At 43.1% G+C, this 18,672-nt stretch overlaps 1 protein-coding gene across 2 annotated transcripts in view; it reads left to right on the top strand.

Moving 5' to 3' along the window:
- The window catches only part of LOC124594509 (nuclear receptor-binding protein homolog), a 423,006-nt gene that overhangs the window by 273,109 nt on the left and 131,225 nt on the right, over positions 1-18,672 (top strand). The window contains exon 2 of one of the 2 annotated variants that reach the window (XM_047132885.1): positions 12,279-12,329. The exons of the other annotated variant lie outside the window; for it this stretch is intronic. Coding sequence (XP_046988841.1) covers positions 12,279-12,329 — 51 coding nt within the window. The remainder of the gene's footprint in view (positions 1-12,278; positions 12,330-18,672) is intronic. 2 annotated transcript variants of the gene reach the window in all.

The following is an 18,672-nucleotide window of genomic DNA, read 5'->3' as shown; positions in this document are numbered from 1 at the left end:
GAAGAAAGAAGAAAATATAAAAATGCAGTAAATGAAGCAGGTAAAAAGGAATACAAACGTCTCAAAAATGAGATCGACAGGAAGTGCAAAATGGCTAAGCAGGCATGGCTAGAGGACAAATCTAAGGATATAGAGGCTTATCTCACTAGAGGTAAGATAGATACTGCCTACAGGAAAATTAAAGAGACCTTTGGAGAAAAGAGAACGACTTGTATGAATATCAAGAGCTCAGATGGAAACCCAGTTCTAAGCAAAGAAGGGAAAGCAGAAACGTGGAAAGAGTATATACAGGGTCTATACAAGGGCGATGTACTTGAGGACAATATTGTGGTAATGGAAGAGGACGTAGATGAAGATGAAATGGGAGATATGATACTGCGTGAAGAGTTTGACAGAGCACTGAAAGACCTGAGTCGAAACAAGGCCCCGGGAGTAGACAACAGTCCATTAGAACTACTGACGGCCTTGGGAGAGCCAGTCCTGACAAAACTCTACCATCTGATGAGCAAGATGTAGGAGACAGGCAAAATACCCTCAGACTTCAAGAAGAATATAATAATTCCAATCCCAAAGAAAGCAGGTGTTGACAGATGTGAAAATTACGGAACTATCAGTTTAATAAATCACAGCTGCAAAATACTAACGCGAAGTCTTTACAGACGAATGGAAAAACTGGTAGAAGCCGACCTCGGGGAAGATCAGTTTGGATTCCGTAGAAATGTTGGAACACGTGAGGCAATACTGACCTTACGACTTATTTTAATAGAAAGATTAAGGAAAGGCAAACCTACGTTTCTAGCATTTGTAGATTCAGAGAAAGCTTTTGACAATGTTGACTGGAACACTCTCTTTCAAATTCTAAAGGTGGCAGGGGTAAAATACAGGGAGCGAAAGGCTATTTACAATTTGTACAGAAACCAGATGGCAGTTATAATAGTGAAGGGGCATGAAAGGGAAGCAGTGGTTGGGAAGGGAGTGATACAGGGTTGTAGCCTCTCCCCGATGTTATTCAATCTGTATATTGAGCAAGCAGTAAAGGAAACAAAAGACAAATTCGTAGTAGGTATGGAGGTTTGCCGATGACATTGTAATTCTATCAGAGACAGCAAAGGACTTGGAAGAGCAGTTGAACGGAATGGACAGTGTAGTCGAATTAAGTCGGGTGATGCTGAGGGAATTAGATTAGGAAATGAGACACTTATAGTAGTAAAGGAGTTTTGCTATTTGGGGAGCAAAATAACTGATGATGGTCGAAGTAGAGAAGATATAAAATGTAGACTGGCAATGGCAAGGAAAGCGTTTCTGAAGAAGAGAAATTTGTTAACATCCAGTATAGATTTAAGTGTCAGGAAGTCGTTTCTGAAACTATTTGTATGGGGTGTAGCCATGTGCGGAAGTGAAACATGGACGATAAATAGTTCAGACAAGAAGAGAATAGAAGCTTTCGAATTGTGGTGCTACAGAAGAATGCTGAAGACTAGATGGGTAGATCACATAACTAATGATGAGGTACTGAATAGAATTGGGGAGAAGAGGAGTTCGTGGCACAACTTGACAGGAAGAAGGGACTGGTTAGTAGGACATGTTCTGAGGCATCAAGGGATCACAAATTTAGCATTGGAGGGCAGCGTGGAGGGTAAAAATCGTAGAGGGAGACCAAGAGATGAATACACTAAGCAGATTCAGAAGGATGTGGGTAGCAGTAGGTACTGGGAGACGAAGCAGCTCGTACAGGATAGAGTAGCATGGAGAGCTGCATCAAACCAGTCTCAGGACTGAAGACCACAACAACAACAACAACAACCGACAAGTGTAATCACCATTGAATATATAACAAGTACGCGAGTAAATAATACTAATACTAATAATAATAATAATGTTCAAAGTTTGGTGCACTGGTAGGATCGTAATTCAGCTTTGTGTTCACTTTAATAGTCCCTGAAACAGGGTAGCAGCCCAGAAGCATACTTGAACATCTCAGAATGATAAAGTAAACTAAATTTGCCTGACTAGTTTGGGTGCCACGTGGCTGTTTGTTATTCCAACGTTAATAAAAATGTATATAATGGTCAGAATGCTTATCCAATTATGTGTAAAATTGTTCATTAATTCTTGCTGTAGGTTCTGATGAGTACACGATTACTGCCAGTTGACATAAAAGGTTCCTGAGCCTGTTCAAAGCGTGTAATACTTCGCATAGCTCCTGTGTGTGGTAAGGGGGCGGGGGAGAGGGGAGGGGCGAGCGGGGGTCTCATCATCCATTAACGCAGATGCAGCAGTAACAAGAGTACTAATGTTTCCAGCATAAACTAACAGAACTCACGATCTGATTCTGCGTCCCTCCTCCCCCCTCCCCCTGCCACCCCCCCACTTCTAGCTCGAAATTTCTCGTGGTGGAATGCGGGAAATCGCGCTCACGTAAACACTTTCTGCACGTAAGGCCGAAAGAATGCGTGGGGTCTTGCGATTGGTTATTGGGAAGCAGTAGCGCCACACGGAAAGTGTGTTTGTTTAGTTGGGAACATTTTTCTACAGAGCCTCTTCATTTTGTCAGCGAATCAGAGTTTGATACACTTCATATTTAAATTAACCCATATTACGTAATTAAAGATAAAATACGCGCTGGGGCAGTGTTTATTAAGTGAAGTTTCAAATCGTGTTTTAAGTGAAGTTTCAAATTGTGTTTGTTGTAGAGTACGAACCCTACGTTACAGTTCCCCTGCTTCCCTCCCTTTTTGCTTCCAGTAGCCTTATAAACTCTCTTTCACCTTTCCCTGATGATGTGAAACGCCAGAATATCACTAGCTCTACTACAGTTCCGTCGTTCCAAGAACCGATGAGAGATTTAGCCACTGGTTTCCACTCGAAGAAATAATTACACGGGTTATTAATGAATCAGATCTGTTACTACTTGTAGAAATAAGCATTCTAATTCAAGACGGAATTGATCTACAGAGTGCATGCAGGAGCAAGAAAAGGCTGTTGTTTCCAGTGGCTTCTCTCTCTCTCTCTCTCTCTCTCTCTCTCTCTCTCTCTCTCTCTCTCTCTCTCTCTCTCTCTCTCTCTCGTCTTTCGATTCGGAGGTTCAGGGCTCTATACTTGTATGTTCCGTGGCTGCGACTGAAAGGTAGCTCCGAAAAAATAAAAAAAAATAAACTCAGTCGCTTAAGCTGGTCCTGCCACGGACGGCCATAGGTATGGGGTTCGGCTAGCGTGCTGCCGCTCCAGACTGCTAAAACTGCTAGGTGCCCGATCGATGGCTCTGCAGTGGGGCGGCGCTCTGCAGCGCCAGCGGATCACTAAATTATCATTACATGGCTCGTCGGACCAAGCCGCTCCGCTCGTCTCAATTATCGACAGACCGGTGGCACGCTTGTCTGCTGGAATACCGGCGTGGGCATTCTGCTTGTTAATCTGCTCTCCACAAATTGCCACTCACCGAATGTTTAAAGTGCGCCCGACAGCATACTCCCGAAAAGTGGAAAATTATTTGTGCTTACGTACTTCCCTCAGATAAACAATATTCTTCCACAATTTTCATATGATAGTACTTTCAAGGTAGGTTCTTCGCTATTTTTGTTCACTACAGTTGCACAGTTGCTCTGTAGTAACGCAAAGGGACTTTCGATGAGGAATATGGACCTTAGCTCTTAACCTCGCCAGTTTTGGCTAGAAAAGAACAGATTAATGGCCTGTTTTCAACTATATAAGTTCAGGTTACCTGCTCTCTAGGCCCACACTCTAGTTGGTTTCTTGGTACCACAATAACCTATTCGTGAATTAATATTTAATTATGTGGAATACTTGAGCTTTATTTTACTAACAATGTGTTGATGTTTTGTTCCGTATTGTATTGTATGTTAACCGGGGATCTAGAAACGACGGAAAGGCTCCGTCCCTGCCGCAGTCGCAGTGGTCCACAACCCCACGACGACTACCGCTGTCCACTTCACCCCTCCGCCACCCCAAACCGAACCCAGGTTTATTGTGCAGTTCGGCCCCCGGTGGACCCCCCCCCCCCCCCCCCCCCCCCAGGGAACGTCTCGCACCAGACGAGTGTAACCCCTATGTTTGTGTGGTAGAGTAATGGTGGTGTATGCGTACGTGGAGAACTTGTTTGCGCAGCAATCACCGACATAGTGTAGCTGAGGCGAAATCAGGGGAACCAGCCCGCTTTCGCCGAGGCAGATGGAAAACCGCCTAAAAACCATCCACAGACTGGCCGGTTCACCGGACCTCGACACAAATCCGCCGGGGGGATTCGTGGTGGGGACCAGGCGCTCCTTCCCGCCCGGGAAGCCTTGCATTAGACCGTACGGCCAACCGGGCGGGCACTTTGTTCCACATAATGTGTTCCGAAATTCCCATTAAAACTTCTAGGACTTTGGGGGGGGGGGGGGGGGGGGGAGTGAGAGAGAGTGAGAGAGAGAGAGAGAGAGAGAGAGAGAACATAAAATTTTGAATAGGAACCCATGTCCAGAAAAGTACGGTTTCTGTTCTACGACGGCTTCAATTCATATGTTCAACTCGTCCAGTTCTGCTTGAGGAATTAAATTACTCGTGACACAGTACCATTATTAGGTAATAATTGTAAAGAAAACATTACGCAACATCCGTTCATCATTTAAACGCAATTGTTTGTATTATCATTTAAACATTGTGTTTACATTATTCCTAAACAAAAAATAATCCAGCATACTGTACGTACAGAGAAGGGCCCGCCAGGTTAACAGAGAGCGCCAATGCGCTGCTCCCTGGACTCGGGCAGGCGCACCGGCCCCGGATCGAATCCTTCCGGCCGATTACCGACATCGGTCGGTGTGCCGGCCAGCCTGGATGTGGTTTTTAGGCGGTTTTCCACATCCCGCTAGGTGCATACCGGGCTGGTCCCCACATTCCGCCTCAGTTACACGACTCGCAGACATCTGAACACGTTCGCAATATTCCATGAATTACACTAGACGCAGACAGCAGGGGTACTCTAATTCCGTCCCGGGGGGTTCGGGGTGGCGGCAGGAAGGGCATCCGGCCACCCCTTCACCTAACCTTTCCAAATCGGTTCCTAACAATGCCGACCCTGCGCCAGCGCGGGACATGGCACCAGTGAGAGAAAGAAAGACTGTGCATATAGAGAAGTACTCATGCATTACAACACCTGCTCGATGTAGCGACCACCGATGTTGTTGCAGGTACTGTACCTACGAAACATATTGTCGACACTCTCTCCATCCCACCTAGTGTCTCTTCAGTTTCTAGTGCAGCGGCCAGAACTCGTGCCAGCTGACGACCTTCCTCTGTATCTACAGGAGACTCATGAATTACACTTCGCATACGACCGCACAAGAACCAGTCTTCGGAGTTATTAAATCCAGCGATCGCAGTGGCCACGTATATCCTCTGTTGAGATGTCTCCGAACCGCACGTGAGAAGTGACGCGGCGCACCATCACGCTTAAACCGCATTTCCTGAAGTACATTCGGTGGCGGAGGTACCGGGAACGGGTCCAATAAGTTATGTAGGAAGATGAATTTTGCAGGACCAGTTAGCCTGAGTGGAAGGGGTTATGAACTAATTACGTGACCGTCCAGAAAATCTGCACACAGAGAGGTACTGAAATCCGTGAACATAATTGGCACGATGGTTTTCGTGTGTCCATACATTGCTGTTTCGCGAATACAGACCACAGTTCGTAGTGAACTTACATCCATCTCTGAACAGAACTCAACGTGGAAACAGGTATGTGCCGATGCAGCGGTGCAGGAACAGTGTGCAGTAGGCAGTGCGTTATGGAAAATGGGCTGGATCATAGCCTGTACCCTATGTAAGTGGTACGGATGTAATTGTTGCCCGCGCGGAATGTCCCAGACGATACTGTGACTAACACCCATTGCACGAGCAGTTGTTAGAATATTCGTTGACGGGTTCTATTCAACGTGATGTCGTACCTCTTCAGATTCGGGCGTGCAGCTTTTCCGTGGAGCACCACAGTCCTGCCACCTCAAGGTGAAGCTACCTGTTTCTCGGAGCCGCTGCGTAAATTGGCAAAAAAATTTGTGCGATGACGTGCTAAGTTGCGGAAAATGTCCGTGATACAGTTAACTGTCAGCTCTTTCGTTACCTCGAGATTCGCCATACACAAGGAGCATGTTTGGAATACACAATCATGTGTAGCGAACCATGTTCACTGTATCGTAGACGCACAGGCTTTAAATAGGTCTCGCAGCAAGACAGATTAGTGATGTGAAGTGACGGACATAGTAAAAGTCATTCTGTGTACCCTACTGCATACCAGAACAAGCACACCTGAATTGAATGCGTCATAGAACGGAAACTATACGTTTCCGGACAAGGGACCCCTATTCAAAATATTACTCACTTGCTCTAGAAGTCGTAGAATGTTGTAAGGGGAATTTCCAAATATCCTGTATACAAAAAATGTTGATCACGTTTTGAAATCTAGTTCTCCAATCAACGATAATGCCTTTCTTTTTGGAAATTGGTGGTAAGTTCCTATGGGACCAAACTGCGAAGGTCACACACACACACACACACACACACACACACACACACACACACACACACACACACACACACACAGACCCCAGGGAGGACTCGAACCTCCCACGGGGCAAGGCGCCTTAGACCGCATGTCTACCCCTCGCGGCAATGCCTTTTTTAGTCAGGGTTTCTGATACACATTTATACATACATTGTCTGTCAAAAAATTCTGATTTTACTCCTACTCTATAAGCGAAGTCAGCGCACTAACTATGGTGGTAGCTTGAACTAACAACAGATTTACATTCGACCTCTCAGTTTTAGCGAGCACGTAGTCGTGATCGTGGCGTGTCGACGTTGTGGTGTCAGAGATTCCTAAATCAGGTGTTCAGGATATTCTCCAGAATGTTTTGAAGAGAGGAAAGTGTGTGCCAAGTTTTTTACCGCACACCTTGACACCCGAGCAAAAGCAACGACGCGTAGACAGATGCCTTGACTTGGCTGACCCATTAAACGCGGACGATTCTTTTCTGGAAAATATTTTATAGTTGACGAGGCTTAATGTTGTAAATACGAGCCTACCATATAATGACAAAGTCCAGAAATTCTCTTTAACGGGCAAAGCTTTGACGAAATAACCGACCTTCAAGTCATTGTGTCGCGAGAATTGAAAAACATCCAAAAGAAGAATGTTCCGACAGTTTAAAATGGTTGAAGGTTCTATGCGTTATACTCCATCGCATATTAAGATATTGCTGAAACATGTAGCTTACCTGCTCTGTTCTAAGTCTTACTCAAACAGCAAAGAAACGTATTTGTGGTGATTGAATACCCATAGGAGACAGGAAGTACATCTGGCGACAAATTAGCCCATTGCCTTGTCAGAGAAGCTCTGTTACTACGGTTGAAAGTTCTCTGTCCAAATTTCCTTAGGCACAAAAATATCATCATTTATAAAGCAAATCAGTGGAAACTATGCCCGTCTTAACTCTAGTCTCACTAGCATCGCTGTCAACACGAGTACATACACAGTATATATCCTACACAGGTTAATTCGAAAAATTAAAGAGGAGAGGGAGGAGGGAGAATTCGTATTGGACTTTCATTCACCTTGTACATAACACTTTTATCTTGATTATAATTGAATGTTCAGTAAAAAGACTTCCCCAGATCGTTACCACAGCTACAATACTTATTGATATATTGGAGGTTTCCTGCTTTAAGATAGCTAGCTCTGTTGGTATGCCTATCTGTGTATAATTAATCATCATTTTTGTAAAAGGAAGTCCATAAAGATGTATGTGCTCCATCTTCCCAGTTCTGTTACGTAAAGGCAGACAATTCGCTCCACATCTTCAAAATTTGACAGCGATATGATTTTGCAAAATAATTAATATAAGGTATTTGTGAGAAGGCTGTTCGCAGACAATATTGACGAATGCTGTAATCACATGGTGTAAAAGTTTTACTGCTGGAACGTAGTGTTTGAGTTCCTTCAGTAGTAGTTGCATTGTATGATTCGTTTAGGAAGATAGTTTGAAATGCAGAATCTTCCACACGTAGCCAGTTTTCTTTTAATTTCCTGAATTATCTTGTTCACACGTTTCGTGACACAGCGTTTTATTTAATGGGAGACAATTCTCGTCCTTGGGAATTGACTGTCAGTTCATAGCGTAAGAATGTTTCATCGGAAAATATTTCTGGATACTGGCTAGCATGCCACTCCTGGATTACGTGAGTACGGCAGAATTAGCTTACAAGGAGGCTTTTGTACTGTCGGAGGCAGCAGGCCAATGCCTAATTGCGTCGGAAACGAGTTTCAAGGCCTTGAGATCGCGAACGATTATTTTAGTTGACCTGTGTACGCTGAGTTCTCTCCCAACAACGTCCTCCACAAACCAAAACCAAATCATGAGCTGCATCTGAAACAAATGTATTTGCAAGGCTGGAATTCGGGAATAATACCAGTTATCGGTGGCATATACTGTACATGTCTGCATCAAACTTAGTGATTGCCAAGATTGCCAAGCATATACACTGAGAGAAAGAAATTGCAGCACGAAAAAGTAATTACTGTAGAGTAATGTAATTTCGGGACTACAATCGTCTATGGTATGGAGTAGTTCAGTACGGACTGTGTGGAGGGAAGTGCAGTTGCCAGCGAGTGTTGAACGCATCAGCCGGTTGTGATGTCAGGGCAGCTCGGCGCGGAGCCGGGCAGGCTCGCTTGACGGCGTAAAATGCAAAACGACCGACCTGCCATCTTTCTCAAACTATTTTGAAGGAACTATTCGGTAATAAACTCCGATTCTCGCACATCTTATAGCATAATTCGTCAGCTTCAAAATGAACTGCATATAATTCCGTTAATGGTCATAATTATTGTGATATTTCGATGTTACGTAATTTATGCATTAAATTCTTAAAGTTTGCAGCGGTCATTATGAATTTGCGTTTGGTGCGTGTCAGGTCATGTCGTTGCATGTGAAATCTAGAAAACATAACGAATTCATTAAACTTGGAAGGACATCGCTATTTGTCTCAAATATCGAAAAAATGGAATTTATGTAAAAGTGCTCCGTCACCAACGCATGTCCCAGCGAAAGTCATAGAGAAAAATTCATAAATCCCTCGTATCTCGTAAACGGTCCGAGATATCGAAATGAAATTTTTGCAAATGATAGCACGAAGAGTTTTTGCCATAAGACTAATATGCGAAAACTTTCATGACTAACCGCGATATTCGAGCAACTACACGTTTTTCAAATGAAATAATGTAATTTTTGGGGACCATCAATAGCTGATGAGACGGTAATTGCTGTGGGTTTTGCAACAATGTAAGACAATAAATTAAATGTTTATTTTTATACCGAGACTGGGCTTTTTCATAACTATTGACTCGTATTCCCCTCAGTTGGCAGTTCAATAAAACATTGTTTCAGGATTCTGTTACAATTTCAACTGTATTAGCATGTTAAAGAGATGAATGTTTGTAAATTCTGCTGTGTTTTGGGAAAATAAGCAAATTTTAACATGCCAACAAGAGAGACTACGTAGCACTCAAATCTCGTCACAGTCCTTCATGAATCCATTTCTCTTGAACCGCCTTCTTGGTGTGGCTGACACTTCGAGTTCTGTGATGTAATATTTGCAGTGGCTTCTTTTGGCAGCTTTTCAGCCCGACGGAGTGTAAATTTATTGTTTTTTTTTGCCATATTAATTTCCACTTAGGCCGATACATTGTCAGATTTAAATAAGCATTATACGGAGGAACCCCGATTAACCTGTGCCCCTTAGCGTTAGCCAGTTCGTCGACTTGGTAGCGTGTTTCCGGTTTGTACAGCCACTCCAAATGTTCAAATGTGTGTGAATTCCTAAGGAACTAAACTACTGAGGTCTTCGTTCCCTAGACTTATACACTACTTTAACTTATGTTAAGAACAAAACAAAACAAACACACACACACACACACACACACACACACACACACACCTGAGGGAGGACTCTAGCATCCGACGGGTGAGGCCGCGCAGTCTGTGGTGTCATGGCGCCCTGAGACCGTGCGGTCACTCCGCGCGGTCACTCCGCGCGGCTACGGCACTAAAAGTTCAAATAACTCCGCCTTATACATGCTAGGTTCAGGTTTATCCAGTGGAACAGTTCTTTGTACCCAGAACAAAATATCAGCTTCCGTCTACTGCATTGTAAGAGGTGTATCCATCACAATTGACGGGTATGGTGCATTGTCCATTACTGTTGCCGGACTCGAAGGATTATTTCGCAGCAGAACATTATCTTCACAGCCGGTGAAAGTTTTCTTGGACGACCACTTTTATTACAAATCTCGTGTTCACATGTGCTGCACTGTTACTTCAACCCCAGAAAATACCACTTTACAACGAGAGCTAATGAATGTAGAGGTATCTAATGCGCGACACCACGTGGTACTTTTCAGCCATGGCGTGGCAACCGAACTACTGGCGGCATGGTAGGAAAAATCGGCTCGTCATTGGTGTCACCTTGGCAACGGCCGTCACGTCCCATCCTGTGAGCCAAATGTCAAAAGTCGCAACTGATTTTAAACGCGCTATAGGTAACATATTGAAGTGGTTAACATTGCACGATCACAGCGCGAGATTGGGCTGTTGCAAGTTTGATGTGCTGACACATTAGCAAATGGCGAAACGGGACGAATGTTGAACGCTAGTATACAAACATGCGTACCTTGTATTAGACAGGTGTCTGATCAGTTTGTGGGATGGCGTTCCATGCCTGTTCCACTTGATCGGTCAATACAGTGACGGTTAATGCTGTTTGTACATGAGTCCTCGTCCGATTGGAAACACATCTAGTGATCAAGCAGACCAAGGCAACATGTCGAAACTCCGTAGAGCATGTTGGGTTACAACGGTAGAATGCAGGCGAGTGCTATCCTTATGGAAAACGCCACCTGAAATGCGGTTTGTGAATGGCACTCCAGACCATAACACCAGGAGTCAGTCTAGTGTGCCCAACATGTAGACAGGTTGGGTGTAGGTCCTCAACGGACCTTCTAACCAACACAAGGCCCTCACTGGCACAGAGGCAGAACCAGCTTTCATCAGATCTCTAGTCTCCACGCCGCCCTCCAATGAGCTCTAGCTTGGCGATGGTTTAGGGGTCAGTGGAATGCACGCTACAAGGCGCCTAGCTCGGAGTTATCCTTGAATTAACCGTTTTGTAACAGTTCGTTGTGTGCTTGTGGTGCCAACTGGTACTCAGATCCTTGTTGCAATGCAGTACGATACTCCAGAGCCATACGCTCCAGAGCGATGGTCTTCCCTCTCGGTGGCATCATGTGGCCGCCCGAAGCCCTTTCTTCCTGCGACCGTACATTCCCGTGACTACCGGTGTCAGCAATTATGTGCCTTGGCTACAGTACTGCTAAGTCTTTCTGCAGATCGCAGACGGAACATCCTGCTTATCGTAGCACTGTTACACTACCTCCTTCAAGCTCACTGAGGCGTAGATAATGGCATCCTTGTCGCCTTAAAGGCTTTCTTGACTAACATAAATTCAACACGCCCAGTCTCAAGTCTCAAAGTAACTTAAGCTCACGACCGTTACAGCGTGTGTTGAAAGCAAATCTGATACGCATCCTCATGGTGGCGCTACACCGGTATGACAAATACTCTCGAACTGCTGCTCATCGTATACAACGAAGTGTTCATCAAACACAATACAGAAGGTTGTGAGTTGTTTTCAGTGTAGCGTCACCAACATAAGTACGGCTTTGTTACCATAGTCTACAAACTCTTCCTTCAGAAGCATGTCGTCGTACCACTAAATTTCCGACAATTGGTTCCCCACTTGAGTGCTCAGAGTTCGACCCTTTGTCGCCACGTAATTTTGTTCACGAAGGTTTGTGACACGCTGCTTATTGAATGCACGATTTAAATACAGGATATGAAGTATTTAGTCAGATCAGATTACAAAACACTGTTTTACTGCCTTCTGGAGTTCATGGCGCAATCACTGCAGTGGGATTAAGTTCAGTCTTAGTTTAACAGTCCTCGTTCGTTTGGAGTGTAAGAGGACGCTAGCCCGAAATCTATTCAGAAATAATTTAAGCTAAAACTAATATCATATTTTGCGATTTGTGTTGTGTGACTCCGAGTTGGAGTGAATGGAGTTTTAGTGTGGCAGTTTCTACTTAGTTTATCCTGAATGTGTGTTAATGCGCGCCTACTTTGGTTGCTGAGCCCAGTACCGACTTTTAACGTTAATGTTTCTGGTTTCAGATTTACACGTATGGTAGACCAAAACACACCATGAGGAACGGAACTAAAAAGGTATAGACACGTTCTTTAATTTCATGTTCTCTCCTTCAGGGAATGTTGCTCCTTCTTTGGGCGCGGTAGTTCTCTTTAGATGGCGATATGTGAGCGCTTATAGGAAACACGGAAAGATGATTGGCTATCGTTGGCGACCTTTTTTTTTCTTTTTTTTAGCTTCTGAACACTGTGTCGACACTGAAAGGAATGCCAGTGCATTGTGTGGTATCTTTCTTCCTGTCGCTTGAATGTGAAATAAACATTGCATGTTCTTTTTAATTTTGTTGCCTAAAGTATGCTGCAAGTACATGTTAATAAAGTGATCACATGTTTTATCTTCATTTTACAGTTTGTAATGTGTCTGCTATACTGATTACTTTAAGGCACTCGGTTAGCGTACGGTATATTGACAGTTGTGGTAACTCCACAGCACTAAGATTCTATCCCATAACACCTCTCAAGACAAGGAAGTAGATATTCCTAAAAACGCCCTTCTTTTGTATATAATTTGAAATGTTGGACAGAAGGTCATGATCTGAATCCTCTAGTAAAAGTAATGTCTGTTCCCGAATCATGAGACTTTTCCCATATGTCTTTCGAAGCAACGATACATTATACAGTTTGCTGCATTTTCCGCTTAAGTTGAACACATCAGAGAAATCACATCAAAGAAATCGGTGCACGTCAACTTGTTAACCAATGACCAGGGGCAGCTGTACTGGAAAATTTAGGGGCGTTAATAGCGTAAAAGTGCTACCCTTGACGCATTGCTCGTGGCATGTATTCAAAGTAAACAGTTAATGAATTTTGCTAGTTCACAAAAAGTGAGAAATTTTTTGCAACAGTCATACAAATTAGACCTTAGCCACATCAGACTGTCTCATAGATCGGAAATAAAGCTTTCTGATCTCCTATTTTTATACAGGCTGCCCCACTTGGAATGGTTAATATTTAGGGATATGACAGGAAATCTCATTTGAAGCACAAAACTTCTATTGACATATGCCCTATTCCGAATGGTTTCCCAGATAGAACTCACGTCATGTAGATTTGTTTTTGCGTGAGGGAACATCTCAACCGCTCTTACCCTAATCCGTGGATTGGTCGTGGTAGTACAATTAACTGGCCACCAAGATCGCCACATCTTAAGACATATGACTCTTTTTTTATGAGCCCAACTGATGTGTGAGGTGTACAAGAGAAAGGTGAATACGCGATATAAACTGCTTGGTCGCATCATGGACGGTGCTGGTCTCATTGTCAGTAGGGAACGAGCAGAGGCACTCAGCAAGATACACACGTTCTCTCGGGAGTAGACGTATGCATTGCAGTTGACGGTGGGACATTCATTTATTGTGAACCGTACAACAGCTGAAATGTGACGTATAATCATATTTAGAGGCGAATGTGTTAAAAATACGTATTTTCCATGAGATATTTTGTGAAACGCATATTGTAAAGTTTATTAATTATTTTCCTGTGTAAAATAAACCTCATATTGTACTGAATAATGAAGAGAGTAAAGGTCAATGTTTGTTAAATGCGTTCTATCATGGAAACCTTTCGGAATAAGGCATATGGAGTTTTTTGTTTTTTTGTTTGTTTGTTTTTTTTCCTTTCAAATGATAGTTCCCGTCATATCTCTGAATACTGAACGTCGCTCCTGAGACATCACATAAAAAATTCCATTTCCAAAGCATTGACCACTATTTTCGATAAACTAATATATATATATATATATATATATATATATATATATATATATATATTCCTCTGCGTTAAATTGTCATATTCTCTCTCTCTCTCTCTCTCTCTCTCTCTCTCTCTCTCTCTCTCTCTCTCTCTCTCTCTCTCTGTGTGTGGGTGGGTGGCGCGCCTGCTGGTATAAGTAAATATTAACGCAGTGTCGGAATGGTCAGTGTTAAATGTAATGAATAGTGGTGGCATAGTATGGATTGTGTCTGCCGCATTAACACAGTTACAGCTGTGTTTGACTGCTGGTTCGCTCGCGGAGCGCACTAACAAAAGAATACGGTAAGCGGCTAACGCAATAGGTAGAGCATGCACAGTGCATGCCGCTTGGCTTGCATGAGACGCTCTCGAGCATGGCACGTGTTTTCTTGACGTGTTTTGTTTTGCAGCGCGGCCGTCCTGATTTACGTGGAGCCGGCGGGGATGTTCCAGAATCTTTGGATCAAGACCGCTCAGCGTTAGAGCTAATTATTTTTCATTTTGTTTCAGGTAAGTTTGTGGCGCCTTGCCGCCGCTACTGGTCGCCGATTGTAAGTAAGCTCGCGGTCTAAGACTGTTTTTTCTTTGTTTTTGTGGCAGCGCGTGGCTTCTGTCCAGAATCTGCTGCAGTGATTTTACTTTCCAGCTACCAAACTAACTGTATTCTTATTGAGTTTGTATTTAACTATAGTGTTTTTTAAGCACCGAGGGGAATTCGCCAATGTGAAACTTCTGGAGTGCTTTAGAGTCGCAGATTTGTTGCGAGCGCCAGCCAAATATTTACAATTTTTCGAACGGTGTATTGCATTTCAATCCGGACCCTTGCCTCTCTGAGGGTAATTCCTTCGTGACACACTTTGCTCCATGAATGTTAGCTAGTCCAACAAGCTATGCAAGAGAGACCTTGTTAAGTCCGAAAATGAATGAGAGGTATTGGAGGAATTAAGGCTTTGAAAGCAAGTAGTGACTCCCGTCTCGATATCTTAGTTCATACGAGGGAATACTCCTGTGTATGGGGCCCCGTTCGACATTGTTTTAATCGGTTGGGAAGTATCTTAACACTAAAGAGTTCGCCACAGTGTGAAACGCTACTTCTGTTTCTAATCCTAGCGTACTACTATTACCATTAATCATTATCTACGGCTGTTCTTGTAACAACAGTATTGATACAACGTCTTAGTTGCACTCCTCGATCAATCACCATATGAATAATCGATACGCTGTTTCAACAGAACAGAAGTACGTACTGTAGCTCTGAGTTCCATATCCCCATTTGATTGGTAACAAATGCAGTTTAAGTTTTATTGCCCGAGCTTCATTTGAAAGCTTAATTTTAAACTGGTTAGAAGCGGTTATAGCTGTTTGTATACCTCGAATTTTGTTATCTGACAAAACCAAACTAATTGTGAAAGCGGGCCGATTTATTCAACCTAATATAATGGAGTGCAATTCATGAAGCATCCTCCATTGGAGTTCAGGAAGCCGATCTTGGTTCTGAATATTCTTGCGCGTCAGCTATTGTCAGATCAATAACGCAATGGTAATGAAGGAAATATTTATCTGTAGGATCTTATTCTTCTCTTGAAGGACTCCTGCCGTTCATCGTTCCACAATTACCTATCTGAATTGCTCACTGCTCTTTGGAAATCGAAAGCATGGATTCCACGGTGATTAATTTCTGAAATGTGAGTGGCCCCAGACTTATGCATCTGCTGACAGCTTTAAAATGAAATTTGCGTTTTCTCTGCGTAACACGCAGCGGGATGACCGCTTGTTTTGCTGCCTTTATGTTTCATAAGATTAAGCGCTGATAAGGACTCCATACTGTAGTGAACGGCGGTTCTTTCATGTGGGGGATAGCACATTGATGACACTGTTAAGATGTTACCTCTGTTACTAGAATAGCATTGCCCGATGGAATCACAAATTTTCCTTCACTTTTTCAAATAGGATCGCAGTAAGCGCCTCAACATTTTTCGTCGCTTAGTTGGGCAGTGGTGTGTTTGGACATCAAACATCCAGTTGGGGGGAGAGTGTGCCAACACTGGGAGATCTAACGAGACTCTTCGCTAAAAACATTAAAGCATTGTAGCCTTCGGACAAGTCTACTTCTGATATATAAGCTATAAATAGTTGTCGTATACTTCGCCACGAGTGAGGGCGGCAGGCCTGTTCACTCAGTATTTGGAGGTAAGGCACATGCCCACTGCATGTTGAATATTCCGTAAGAGCTCATCTTCCGTAAACTTCGTTCGTTTATTAAAACGAGGTATTGACCCATGAAAATGATGCATTCGTTCATATTTTCTAGATAAAGAAAATTGGATAAAAGAAGCGAACGATAGTGTCATACATTTTTTATTTAAAATTCCATTCTGTGATACATACCAATAAAAATTATTACTTAATTCAGTATGTATCGGCCACCATGCATTACGCATCGTCATTATCTTTTGAGCAGAATCGCTCTTATGTAATGCACAAATCGAAAATTTTTGTAGATCGTGAGAAAAACAGACATACGAAGTACATTTCGTAACTTATACAAATCTACAATCTTGCCTGAAGTGGGTCGTCACGTTTATATAATTTACAACTTGAGCCATACGTGTCTCCAGTGCTCATATTACCACACTTCGTGTTTAAATGCAAGGAGACTGACAGTGGTAACTATCATACAATCCATGTGTGGATGTAAATAGGGCGTATCACTTACAAAGCTAGCTACAAGTACAAGGAGGTAGCTGAATTACAAATTATGTCGATGTGTAATGTCTGGTACCTGATAAACGCTGAATTAAGTAATAATTTTTATTGACGTCTTTCATAGAATGGAAGTTCAGATATAAAATGTATGATACTTTCTTCCACCTCTTTCATGCAATTCTCCGTATTTTAGATCAGAAGATGGGTCGTCAATGATCTGAAACTAGTAATCAGTAAAAGAGTTCTAGCTATCTTGATCTAAGATTTTTACCACATATTTTAACTTAACAAATCGCCTGTCTTCAGACTGGACAGTGCGGGTCGCTCCCAAGGACTTCCATCGTCCTATACCGACTCCGGAACTCATGGCCATCTCCGCCGCGAGGATTCTCCCTAGTGTCATTGCAGTGCCCATTTGACGATGTTCCACAATTCGCTGGCCTGTGCTCAGCTAGCCGCTTTGCGGCGGGCGATGCCTCAGTGGCTGATGTGGTTTTATGGTTTATTCGTGAAGGGTTTTTTTACCACTCTTCTAAGGGAGGATTCTTCAACATTGTCGGCCCATTGAGTGGTTGGCAGGGCGCCCTGTTGCCTCCTCTTTCCCGAACAGGTTGTATGAGCCGCAGCCCTTGCCCTACATGTTCTTTTGCACTTTTCCCCCTTCTCGCGTGTTCTGTCCGACTAGATGTTCTTCCTCTATTTTTCTGCACTTATCTTGCTGTGTCCGTGTCGCTGGTCTTTACTAGGTATTGTTGGAGGAGGAGGAGGGGGGAGTACCTTTGGCAAGTGGCGGTGACAAGTCCCCCTTCGCACTAAGTGCCTTACGGGGACTCTGGCTGATCCCTGGACGGAGGACCCCTGCCCGCCTTTCTTCCTTTCCCCCTTCATTTCTTCTTTGTTCCTTTCTCGGTGCTTTGGTGACCCTCGGTAGACCTTAGGGTTTCCTTTCCTTGGGTTTCGCGCTATAGGTCTTTCTTTGGTTTGTAGTTTTGTTGACTTTCTGCGATAAATCCATCCCAACTGCTAATCTTCCTCTCACAAAAAAGATGGCGAGGGTAATATTAACTTGCTGGTGGTTACAACAGAATTTGGACATCCGACAACAGATTACATATACCATGTGTGTAACATAGTACAGCCTATTTTCAGACATCTTTACCGACACGTAAAAAGCAATAAAAAAAGAGGACAGTAAGTTACAGCGGCTGTTTCTGCATGATAAGAAATTTTTACAACGCGGATCTGGGACTATCTATACCTACATGTGGACTCCGTTGGTTCAGCAGAGGATACAAAATGTTGCGACTGAAGGCGCCCACAGAAATTTATGAAGCCTTTGCACGTTTTGTTTAGGAACGTGCAGAGCCCCAAGGAGGCAGTCTGACATCAATTTCACAAAACTACTTTCATTTCTGACGACTGATAGGTATCCACTCTTTTCTTCAGTATAGATTACCTTGGTGTCGGACACACGTATTTCATTTGTATATACGACGTTGGTCTTTTTATATTATTAATACGAGTGCCACTTTTGTATTCTACCATCTAAAAACGACATCCTTATGATCAAATCCAGGGTATACAACGATTTATCCACGGAGAAGTATTTTCATTCATGTTAACAATACGTTACGTGGGCAGTGAAATTTAAACCCAGAAGGATAGAGTAAAAATCTGAAAACTTTTTGTTGCATGTGAACAAGAATCTCTCCACACCCCCACACCCAAAAAAAAAAAAAAAAACAAAAATAAAAAACGCATTAATACTTCCCTTAAATCGAAGAAACATGAAATGGTTTTAAGAAAAGTTTGAGTCATTTGTGATGTCTTATGACATTGTTTGATCGCGAAACTTCGCATGTTATCTCCTTAACGTATTCATTGTATTACTTCCATTCTTTGTTATTTAATGTTGACTAGCAAA

This window comes from Schistocerca americana, chromosome 1 (assembly GCF_021461395.2).
Source record: "Schistocerca americana isolate TAMUIC-IGC-003095 chromosome 1, iqSchAmer2.1, whole genome shotgun sequence".
NCBI lineage: Eukaryota > Metazoa > Arthropoda > Insecta > Orthoptera > Acrididae > Schistocerca > Schistocerca americana.
Note: the sequence above shows the minus strand (reverse complement) of the source record. Positions and strands in the feature narration are given on the sequence as shown.